Source organism: Bombina bombina, chromosome 3, assembly GCF_027579735.1.
Source record: "Bombina bombina isolate aBomBom1 chromosome 3, aBomBom1.pri, whole genome shotgun sequence".
Taxonomy (NCBI): domain Eukaryota; kingdom Metazoa; phylum Chordata; class Amphibia; order Anura; family Bombinatoridae; genus Bombina; species Bombina bombina.
This window is the reverse complement of record NC_069501.1, coordinates 542,539,759-542,552,396: the sequence shown is the minus strand read 5'-3', so window position 1 is coordinate 542,552,396 and position 12,638 is coordinate 542,539,759. Positions and strand designations below refer to the sequence as shown.

Sequence of the window (12,638 nt, the reverse complement as noted above, 5' to 3'; positions counted from 1 at the left end):
AGGGTAATATTGTTACAATCTGCAAACACGCTCAAGTAACATATAGATGGAATACTTACAAACGAAACGGCACCAAATCGTGCCTAGTGAGACAGACCGGGACCTCAACCGTCGCCCGGAAGACCAACCAATGGCATGCACCAAACTCCCGCAGTCACGTGAATGTTGTAGCCAATCACCGTTTCTTTGGGCTCACACACCTTCCTTGCAGACGTCCGATTCAAAAAATAGGATCACAGTGTAGACAAACCAGGTGTCCCATACACTGCGGTTTCAAGATATTGATTGGTAACAGTGCTAGAGTGAAAGTAAAACCCACTCCAAACGAGGTACACTAAAAACAATTTATTTAAAATGTTTTAAAATCAGCAACGCGTTTCTCGACCATGCAAGGTCGTTTCATCAGGCTTAAATACACAGTATGGTATTCCCGCTGCTTATGTACCTCTTCTAACCAATCACAACATCTAAAGCCTCACACACCTTTAAGGAGGGCGGATATGTTATTCTCAATGAGCACGTTTATTTCAGACCACATTGGAAATCATGCTATTATACTTAACTTTGCATTATATCATAACAATGCTAATATACGTCCTCTACATATTTGAATTTTATTTTGATCTTATGTTATTTCATTTCATTATACTATCTTGCGTGACTATTTCTCTTTGAATATTTCATTAATTATTATTATTCTATTTCCTCTATCATGAACTATATACTATTAAAAGATGTATTATATATAGAGCCCCTTTTAATAGTATATAGTTCATGATAGAGGAAATAGAATAATAGAGAAATAGTCACGCAAGATAGTATAATGAAATGAAATAACATAAGATCAAAATAAAATTCAAATATGTAGAGGACGTATATTAGCATTGTTATGATATAATGCAAAGTTAAGTATAATAGCATGATTTCCAATGTGGTCTGAAATAAACGTGCTCATTGAGAATAACATATCCGCCCTCCTTAAAGGTGTGTGAGGCTTTAGATGTTGTGATTGGTTAGAAGAGGTACATAAGCAGCGGGAATACCATACTGTGTATTTAAGCCTGATGAAACGACCTTGCATGGTCGAGAAACGCGTTGCTGATTTTAAAACATTTTAAATAAATTGTTTTTAGTGTACCTCGTTTGGAGTGGGTTTTACTTTCACTCTAGCACTGTTACCAATCAATATCTTGAAACCGCAGTGTATGGGACACCTGGTTTGTCTACACTGTGATCCTATTTTTTGAATCGGACGTCTGCAAGGAAGGTGTGTGAGCCCAAAGAAACGGTGATTGGCTACAACATTCACGTGACTGCGGGAGTTTGGTGCATGCCATTGGTTGGTCTTCCGGGCGACGGTTGAGGTCCCGGTCTGTCTCACTAGGCACGATTTGGTGCCGTTTCGTTTGTAAGTATTCCATCTATATGTTACTTGAGCGTGTTTGCAGATTGTAACAATATTACCCTATGTCTGGCGCCTTCTTACTTTCAATCTAGATTCGCTCATAGGATTTTTCCTACCTTAATTCCGATTGGCTGATAAAATCCTATCAGCCAATTGGAATTCAAGGGACGCCATCTTGGATGACGTCATTTAAAGGAACCTTCATTCATCGGGAGTCGTCGGAAGAAGAGGATGCTCCGCGTCGGCTGGCTTCAAGATGGACCCACTCCGGATGGATGAAGATAGAAGATGCCGCCTGGATGAAGCCTTCTGCCCGTTCTTGAGGTCCTCTTCTGCCCAGATCGGATGAAGACTTCTGCCCCTCTGGAGGACCACTTCGCCCGACTTCGTTGAAGACTTGTACCCAGCTGGGTGAAGATGGCTCAAGGTAGGGTGATCTTCAAGTCTTCAAGGGGGTAGTGTTAGGTTTTATTAAGGGGGTATTGGGTGGGTTTTAGAGTAGGGTTGGGTGTGTGGGTGGTGGGTTTTAATGTTGGGGGGGTATTGTATTTTTTTTACAGGTAAAAGAGCTGATTACTTTGGGGCAATGCCCCGCAAAAGGCCCTTTTAAGGGCTATTTGTAATTTAGTATAGGGTATCGAATTTTATTATTTTGGGGGGCTTTTTTATTTTATTAGGGGGATTAGATTAGGTGTAATTAGTTTTAAAAAATGTAATTATTTTTTTATTTTCTGTAATTTAGTGTTGTTGTTTTTTTGTACTTTAGTTTATTTTATTTTATTGAAATTAATTGTAGTTAGTTTAGGTAATTAATTTAATGATAGTGTAGTGTTAGGTGTAATTGTAATTTAGGTTAGGATTTATTTTACAGGTAAATTTGTACTTATTTTAACTATGTAGTTATTAAATAGTTAATAACTATTTAATAACTATTGTACCTAGTTAAAATAAATACAAACTTGCCTGTAAGATAAAAATAAACCCTAAAATAGATACAATGTAACTATTAGTTATATTGTAGCTAGCTTAGGGTTTATTTTATAGGTAAGTATTTAGTTTTAAATAGGATTATTTTATTTAATTGTAGTCATTTTATTTCGTTTTATTTAAATTATATTTAAGTTAGGGGGGTGTTAGACTTAGGTTTAGACTAAGGTTTAGGGGTTAATAAATTTAATATAGTAGCGGCGACGATGGGGGTGGCAGATTAGGGGTTAATAAATATAGGTAGGTTGCGGCGACATTGGGGGGCAGATTAGGGGTTAATAAATAGTATGTAGGTGTCGGCGATGTTGGGGGCAGCAGATTAGGGGTTCATAGGGATAATGTAGGTGGCGGCTGTGTCCGGAGCGGCAGATTAGAGGTTAATAATATAATGCAGGTGTCGGCGATGTCCGGGGCGGCAGATTAGGGGTTAATAAGTAAAAGATTAGGGGTGTTTAGACTCGGGGTTCATGTTAGGGTGTTAGGTGTAGACATAAACTTTATTTCCCCATAGGAATCAATGGGGCTGCGTTAGAAGCTGAACGCTGCTCTTTTGCAGGTGTTAGGTTTTTTTTCAGCTGAATCTGCCCCATTGTTTCCTATGGGGAAATCATGCACGAGCAGATTTTACCTGCTTACCGCTAACGTAAGCAACGCTGGTATTGAGGTGAGATAAGGAGCTAAATTTTGCTCTACGCTCACCTTTTTTTGCGGATAACGTCGGGTTTAAAAAAAAACGTAATACCAGTGTTGTCTTAAGTGAGCGGTGAGGGAAAACTGTGCGTTAGCAACGCACCACTGTTACCGCAAAACTCTTAATCTAGGTGAATCTTTGTTATTCTGGATATTAGATCTTTTGCTGACAACATTTGTGTGTTGATGTGTTTTTAATTTTAGAATTTTTTATTACTGTAGGTGTAGGCCACTAAAGGCAGTAGAGCTAAGACATTTTGTGTAATTAAAATGCTAATTAAAGAGGTGTGGCTTTACCTGCCTATAGGTATTTAAGGAGACTTGGATATGCACATTTTGTATGAACATGACTAAGGGTTTGTAACCCGAAACATTGTTCTTTTAATACCTGAAGAGGTTGAGGGCAGAGGAGTAGGAACATAGCATCATCTTGTAATGCAAAATGTCAGCAGAGGAGTGAGACTTCCTCCTATGTCGTTCTGCCGTGCAGATACATTTTTGCAAGTAATGTGTTAGCTGTGAATGCCATGGTTGGGGGTGTGAGCTATAGAAGGGGGGAGCTATTTCTTCAAGACTAAAGGTTAGAATGGACTTGTACAAATAGCTTCCTCGATTATAAGAAGAAGTGGATTTAGAGTGTTAGAGAGTAGTTTTGTGTGGTGGTGTGTATACTTCTGTCTATTTGAAGGTTTGTTTAGTGGGTGTATAGTAGGTGTAGTGATGCTACATGTTAAGAAATGGTGGTCAGAGAGTGGGAATTGTGAGTTAGTGAGGTGAGAAACAGAACAATGGCTGAAGATTAGGTCAACTGAATGGCCATCTTTGTGAGTGGTGGAATTAGTCTACTGTGAAGAAGGAAGAAGTGTTTCAAAAACTACAGGAGTACTTGAATTATCAATGGGAATATTGTATTCACCAAGAATGAGAGTAGGTGTGTCACAGGAGAGGAAGTCAGGTAGCCATGAAGCAAAGTGGTCAAAGTAATAAATTACAGCAACCCGTACAGATAAGGGTGAGAATAAACATATGGGCTTCAAAGGAAGAGAATGTGAGGGGAAAAATAGGGGGTATATGTTAAAAAGTACAGCTGATAGAGAAAAGGATCCAAACCCTTGCTTGTTGCCGGGCCTGGGTGTATGGCTTAAGTGAAATCCCGCATATGAAAGAGCAGTAGGGGAAGCTGTGCCTGAGGGGGAGAGCCATGCTTCAGTGAGGGCCAATAGGTTAAACAAGTGGGAGATAAAGAGGTCATAGAGCGAGTGTTCCATAGTGCACAAGTGAATGGAGTGTATGCTTTTTAGAGACATGGGATGGAAATTAGATAATGTGCATTTATTTTATTAAAGTTATGTATGAATAAAGTTACACACAAAAATAAAAAAACACGTATTATTGCAGTACTGAAATTAAAATAAGAGTTTAAGTTTCAAAATTTAAAAAAAGAGCTGAAATGTAACTGCTTTTTTATACTTATGTAAACGTGTGTTGCCATTGCGTTAACATATAAACACATTAACTTATTATAAATTTACTGTGTCACAAATGTCACTGTAATGAGGAATTTACAGAAATAGAAAGTGATCACTTGTGATGAGGTATAAAAAAAAGAAACAACATAAATTCTAGTCACTGAGTGATGCAGAATTCCCATTCCAGTCAGTACAATAGCCTTACAATTTGAGTCTGTATTCCGGTGTGGTGCTGCATGAAAATAACAGCTTTAAACCATTTTGTTTTTATATTATAGATTCACTGTTTTAAGCAACATTACAAGACAAGAACAGGTCAATGAGGAAATGCAGTTGCACTTTTACCTTTGCTGATGTGGGACTTTTACAGTGAGAGTTCACCTGTTCTTCATTCTTTTTTAAAACAGGTTCTGGAAGACTGATTACATTCTTTAAAAAAAAAAAAAATTAGACAGTACTAAGAAAAAAATAAACCAAATTACCTCTTGAACAATAAAAATAAGAAATTATGATTCAGAGATATTGCATGTTTGTTTCCAGACCATAGCAATAAAATGAGTCACATTCATGTTTTTGTTTCCCAGTGTAAATATGGATGGTCATTAAAACAGCAAATCTAATATATATTTATTTATTTTTTTAAAGTTGGAAGGTTTAAACAAATGATCAAATGAACATCAATGATATAATCTTAATGCACTATGTTTAAAAGGTATTAAATAGAAATTTCATTAATTTTTTGAAGTCAGTTGCGGAACTGATTTTATTATCTACCCCACTGGTTTTAAAACCTGTTCTCAGGCCTCCCTAACAGGCCAGATTTTGAGGATATCTGACTGGAGCAAAGGTGAAATAATCAGCTGAATAACAAACATGGTTATTTTACCTGCTCTTACCCACGGTGATCATGAAAATCTGGCTTGTTTGAGAAGCTTGAGGACAGGTTTAAAATCCAGTGATCTATCCCTATGGAATCTTAAGGAGAATTTTTTTTACCTAGTTAGAATATTGCAGAAGTTCTATAGAGCCAGAGTAAGACTCTCATACCAACAACATATACTCGCCTCAGGTAGACCTGTCTTGTTCTTCGGTAAACGTTTGCCAGGCATCTTTGGTCTGTCTGCTGTGGGATGTGCTAGCTTCACAGATGACACTCTGAGTCCATCTAAAGTAGGGTCTGTTCAAAGGAAAGGAATAAAGTAATTTGAAATGACAATAACCAAGATCAAACACAACTAGAATGGGCTTATTTTACTGTAAGTGTTCTTTCCAATCGAAGCCTGCTGCATAGCATTCCAACGATTAATTCTGAGAAGTATGTGCTCTGGGCTATACGATCAACTACCCTGAGTAAAAAAAAGCTTATGATCTAAGAAATTGAGTATGGTATACACTATTTAACATTTATAGTTTTTAGAATATGTCTACTTCATAGTTTCTCAGAAAGGACAGAAAAGGCTTTGAAGAATTATCTAGAATGAGAGGAATCCTAAATAGAGATTTTTAAAATAGTCCAAAATTTTAAAGCTGAAATTTCAAGTTCTACCATCCACTCCCATGTTGCCAAGTGTCCCAACTTACTTGAGTCCTTGGACTTTACCGTTGTATCTTCTACAGGTTTTGTTGGAGTTTCAGAGGCAGGTCTTGAAAGATTGAAAAATATCATTGTAAAGTATATCGAAACCATATAAAAATCAGATACAAAAAAGTGCATAAGATACAATGCACAAAGTGCAGGAGCATACAGAGAAAAGCATTAACTGAACACAATAATTGAGAGAAATAGAAATAACAATTCAAAGCCAACTCACTTTGCAGTAGGCACAGGATTTGGTTTGGACTTTGGCACTGGTGGAGGTGGAGTGGATTTCTTTGCTGGTTGATTTGTCACTTTAGGTGTGGAATTATTCTTAGCATCTTTTTGATCTAAAAACAAATGACACGTTAACTCTTATACATAATAAATAAAGCATGTTTAGCAACATTCCATAGCGTAAAGACTATTGTGTAATATCAAACCTCTGTAGCCAGCAAAATCCAAAACACTTTCACTCTCTGGACTGCAAAAATAGACCACATGCTGAAAATAAAAATACTGGTGCAAATCTGCATATATTTTAGATAATTTAAATCATGAAGGTTTGATCTGGACAATATGCAACCTGTTAGATTTCTTTAGTGTCCTAGGATTCAAAATTAAAATGGTTTGCAAAATGTCTTACCTTTCTTTAACTGCCAGCCTTACTTTCTCCTTTTACTTCAAAACTGCATGCAGAGCTTGTAATAAAGCTGTTTACTCATCCTTCCATATCTGACGTCTCAACCAACAATTCCACTGAGAGATAAGCTCTACACTCACAATCTACCTTTTCATAGGAAAGTCTAAATTCCTCTTCTCAATAATTTGCACCTTTCTAAGCTTTTATCTTTTCTCACAAATTCTTCCATGACACCATGTCTATGGCATGTTTCCCCTAGTTTCTATCCTCCCTTTCATGTGCTCTTTTTTCTGGCTCCACTCTACTACCACTTAACAACTAGAAATACTAATTGTACAGAGAAATACATTTAGAATTGATAGAAAAGAATACCACAAAAGTAATACATTTCAAACTCCAACTGAATGATATGGAACATTTTAATGTATAGAGTAATCCTATATCTACACCAATAGTTGGAGTTTGAAATTTATTACTTTTGTGGTATTCTTTTCTATCAATTCTAAATGTATTTCTCTGTACAATTAGTATTTCTAGTTGTTTAGTTCTGCTTACTAAGAATCCACAACAGATACGTATCTCACTTTTTATAAACTACTATATAGTACTGGTATATAATATACCTGTCGCGATTTATATAATTGGTACAGTATCTGTTACTCATTAACTCCTACTAATCCCCCCACATATTGCAAAGTCTACTACCACTTACACATGGGACATAACAAGTCTCATTTATCAACATTGCAAATGTCAGCATCACAAATTTTAAATTCAGAATGTTGCACTTTGTATTGACAATTTTCTTTACAACATTACTACAGCACCACCTGGAAGCCAAGGGGGTTAAGTAGAGTTAATAAGTTATGGGTAGCTGGAATTAGGACTGAACTCCAGCCATCTGATGGTGGTTTTAATTACTGGATATAGGTTTAGTGGCCAGTGCAGGTTCTCTTATACAGTGTGTCATAGGTGTATGCCCTGTGCTCAGCAACACAAGGTTGCCTTTTCCTCACCCTCTTTACAGTTTCCCATGCATAACTCATCCCAGCTTTTATGCCTTGGCTGCCAGGATGTACTGTAATGTTGTAAAGTAAATATTGACATTACAAACAATATTTTTATTGCGACATCTGTATCACAATAGTAAGACGGTAAATCCCTTGCCACCCAATTCTGTTCTTGTTGGTGTCAACATTACTCTCATTTATTACTCCACACCAGACTCTCTGATTCCTGGGGGGCGATTTATCAAGTGTCTGTCCGACATCCCCTCAATGGATCATGTCCAACAGACATCGCTGAATGCAGACAGCATACGCTGTCGGCATTTAACATTGCACAAGCCGTTCTGGTGAACTGCTTGTGCAACACCGCCCCCTGCAAATTCACGGCTAAAGTGTCAATCAACCCGATCATATGTGATCGGGCGGATTGCTGTCTGCGTATGAATTAAGGAGCAGCGGTCTTAAGACCACTGCTTCTTAACTGCTGTTTCCGGCGAGCCTGAAGGCTCGCGCGGAAAAAGCTACATTGGGGCCAATTGACAGCTTGTTAAATCGGCCCCCATGTATCAAATGTTACCAATCAGATATATGTTCTTAAATGTCTCCCCACTACCTAAATCACAACATCACAAAAACTGTGGGTTAAAGGGATGTTTAGTGTCTCTTGCTTCTGTGTAAAAATTGTGCTGTGTCTAATGCTGCCTAGAGAGGTCAAAAAGCTAAATCGGTAAACTTAGGTTTTCAAAATTTTGCACATTCCGTAAACTAGAGCTTTGATTTGCAGCATTTGCAGGTTACAAAATTTGTTTTTGCCTCTCTAGGAAGTGTGTGACAAAGCACATTTTATTTGTTTAAAGGGATATAAAAGCCAAATTTGTCTTTCATGTTTTAGATAGAGTATGCAGTTTTAGGCCACTTTCTAATTTACTTCTATTAAACATTTTTCTTATTTTTCTTTGTTTCTTTTGGTGAAAATCAGGAACATAAGCTCAGGTGCCTGCCCTTGTCTAGAGCACTATATGGCAGCAGTTTTGCAAGAATATTATCCATTTGCAAGAACACTAGATGGCAGCACTATTTCCTGTTGTGCACCCAGCCACCTACCTACCTAGGTATCTCTTCAACACAGAATATCATCAGAACAAAGCAAATTTGATAATAGAAGTAAACTGGAAACTTTTTTTAAAATGCACTGCCTGAATCACAATAGAAAACGTTTGGGTTTAACCCTTTCAGTGCTAACGACGGCTCTGAGCCGTCGCAGAGTTTCCTACTCAGGTGCTGAGCCGTTGCTAGCACTCTCCCACCTTGAGGGAGATCTAGGGGCTCCAACCCGCTCCTACCCCGGCGATCGGGCCTGTATAGCGACAGGCTGAGCCGGGGCTTCACGTTCTGCACGGTGACGTCACACGCAATGACGTGATGACGTCACGGCGCAACTTTATTTATAAAGGACAATGACAAGTATAGGGAAAGGGGGCATGCTGCTTAGCAGCCTGTATCTCAGGCATCTAAGCAGCTACAGACCCCCAAGACCCACTGTTGGAAAGTTAATCGCCTAACCTGTCCAACGGTCTACGTCTTGGGGATCTGAAATTTTTTAATTTTTTTTAAAATATATATATTTCAAAAATAAAAAAAACACTTAAATCAGTGACATTTTCTGTGAGTACTGTGAGTTCAACACCAACTACTAATTTCATCTTATTCCATTAGTGGGTGTAATCAGCCTTCTTTCCTGTGTTACTTGTTAATATGAGTTACACTGAATGTGTGCAACAAACCACACGTTTTTGCGCATAAGTTTATATTTCAATTCACTGCTAGTCATGATGAGTCACTTGTACTAGGTATGAGAAGTGTGTGTGTGTAACAGTAGATAGAGAAGAAAAGTTTCCTTAGTGGTAAAAAAATAATAATATGTTAAAGGGATATGAAACTCCAAAATGTTCTTTTGTGATTCAGACAGAAAAAAAGGTTTCCAATTTAAGGCTATTATCAAATTGTCTTTGTTCTTTTGTTATCTTTTGTTGAAAAGCAGGGACGTATGCTTAGAAGGCGGCCCATTTCTGGAGCACTATATTGCAGCAGTTTTGCAAGAATGTTATCCATTTGTAAGAGCACTATTTCCTGCCATTTAGTGCTCTGGGTACTTACCTAGGTATCATGGGATCAAAGCAAATTTGATAATAGAAGTAAAGTAGAAAGATGTTTAAAAACACATGCTCTATCTGAATCATGAAAGAAAAATGTTGGGTTTTATATTCTTTTAAGTAGATTCTGAAATATGAAGCAATAATTATAGAACAAAATTCCATATGCAATGGACAAGCAGAAATGTTTTTTTATGTTACAGATCATCAAAATGTTTAATATGATACCACTTTTACATCTTCTGACAAAAATCACAAGTGTCAGCGGTATATTGACTTTTTTAAAGTGAAGGTCCATTTTGATCAATTAGTGCCCGGTTTTTAATAAACCTATTAAAAACAAGGGCACTTTAATTCATCAAAATTGACATTTCACTGTTTTCTTCAAAAACTTACCTTTTAATCCTGGCAGCCGCTCCAGCACTTCCTCCACCCGTCGCAAGCCATCTTAGCGGGTCCAAAATGACGAATCTGGCTTCCTCCGATCACAGCGTTGCATCAGGCCAATATTCCCCCGGGGGGGAAGCTGTTATTGGAGGAAACCTGATTCGTCATTTCTGACGTCTGCAGAGGCTTCCGACGGCCGGAGGAATCGCTGGAGCGGCATTCAGGATTAAAAGGTAAATTTTTGAAAAAAACAGTGAATTGTCAATTTTGATGAATTAAAGTGTCCTTGTTTTTAATCCAAATTCTTTTTTATTAGAGGAATTATAAGAAGTTTACAACATGAAATCAGCCAGAACAAGCTTGTTACAAACATTCAGTTTCGTGAGCAATATCAAAGTCAAATAAACAATATATATATAAGGCTGAAGGGAGAATGGAGCGAGGGCAAGAGGGGAGGGAGAAAAAGGAGGGTAAAGGAAGGGGGAAAAGGGGAAAGCAGACAAAAGGTTTGGTTGGAATTAGGGTGGGGATGTCGTTTGCTTATATTGAATTAACAACGGTCATATGTATCTGCTAGAGTCGAAGTAATAGTGTGTCTGGGTCAAAAAGGAATGGTCATAATAGAGTCTATGAATGAGGGGTAAGAATGGTTAGTTAAGCGGTGTCTTGCACAGCAAGCGATAAGTCGAGAGTGGACTTGAGATACTGTTCCCATGTAATCTGAGCAGTGATAAAATGATCCCTATTATCTAATCTATATGCCCTGTATTCCTCAAGTTCTAGAAGATCTGAAACCTTGGCTCTCCATTGTGCAAGAGTGGGGGGTCTGTGGACTTCCAATTTTTGGCTATAAGGGATTTGGCACTGTTTATAAAGATGCGAAACAAGGTGATGAGTGGTTTGGATGGGAGCTTGATATTCTTATTTAAAAGGTATAGCAAGGGGTCACAGGTTAATGTTTTTTGGAAGATTGTCTCTATTTCCCCAATGATGGATCTCCAAAATGAGTTGATGACAGTACACCACCACCGCATGTGGCCCATGCCACTGCCCACGTGGCCACAGCGCCAGCATCGATTCGTAGTTGTGGGGTATAATTTATGTAGTCTGCGTGGTGTAAGGTACCAATTGTGGAGTATTTTGTAGTTCAGTTCTAGCAAGCCCGCAGAGGAAGAGGAGGATTTAGTGTTGATGAACATAGAGGAGGCCATCTGTGGGAGAATAGTGACCCCCAGTTCCCTCTCCCAGGATTCCATAGAATGGGGTAGGTTGCCAGGAGGGGGAGAGGTTAAGATGGAGTATATTTTGGAGAGGGTGTGATTAAGAATAGAGGTGGAGGAAAATAATTTTTCTAGGTTGGTCAGTGGTCTCAGCATGTTAAGATGTTGTCTATGGGATGTAATGTAGTGGTGGATCCTCCTGAAGGTGAACCAGTTGTGGGCCCAAGTAAAGCCTGACTCTATAAGTTGAGCTTGTGTCAGAAGGTGCTCGTTATCAGTGATATAGTATATGGAAATGTCAGTCGAGGGGGAAGGGTCCTCAGAAAGTCTCCTACAGGTCGTCAGGGAAAACTCATGATTAAAAAGTAGTGATGTCAATGGGGAGGGCCTGGATGAGAGGTAAGGGTTAAGCCTATTGATCTTGTCCCAATGGGTCAAGGTTTCTTTGGTAATTGGGTTCGTTATTCCTTCCGGTACAACTCCGCCCCCCGGGTCCCAGCAACAAGATTGTAAGTTAAGCCCAGTATTTATGAGTTCCTCTAAGACAACCCATCTTTTCTGGGAAAGTGTCCTTGTTTTTAATAGGTTTATTAAAAACTGGGCGCTAATTCATCAAAATGGACCTTCACTTTAAAGGAAAATTAAATACAGTAGAATTAAATAATTGAGAAATACACAATAAAAAGATAATGCAATAGCACTTGCTTTGAATTTCAAATGACCAGTAGTATCATTTCTGGCAAATTTTAAAGTTAATACAAATTTTCCCTACCCCTCTATCATGTGACAGCCATCAGCCAATCGCAAAATGCATATTTGTATATACTAAATCATGAAATTTTAACTTTAGTGGCCCTTTAAAATATAGTTTAACCCTTCTATTGCTGAGTAATTATTTTCTATATTTTGCATCACACATTTTACGGCTTCACACATAATTCACCTTCCCTCATTACCAAAATTTATGATTTTATGTTTTCTAATGGGGAAAAAATAGTAATTTTCAATATTGTTTTAGTCAATTTACATATAATGTAGAAAATGAGTTGAAATAAAATAATCTAACTATACAAAATACCAAACATTTCACAATTCTGAATT

General features: G+C 37.9%; 1 protein-coding gene across 1 annotated transcript in view; it reads right to left on the bottom strand.

Annotated features, from left to right (window-relative positions):
- The window catches only part of LOC128652426 (uncharacterized), a 155,198-nt gene that overhangs the window by 33,388 nt on the left and 109,172 nt on the right, over nt 1-12,638 (bottom strand). Inside the window, exons 12-15 of the mRNA XM_053705364.1 lie at nt 6,363-6,477; nt 6,133-6,194; nt 5,616-5,728; nt 4,897-4,980 (exon numbers count right to left, since the gene is read on the bottom strand). Coding sequence (XP_053561339.1) covers nt 4,897-4,980; nt 5,616-5,728; nt 6,133-6,194; nt 6,363-6,477 — 374 coding nt within the window. The remainder of the gene's footprint in view (nt 1-4,896; nt 4,981-5,615; nt 5,729-6,132; nt 6,195-6,362; nt 6,478-12,638) is intronic.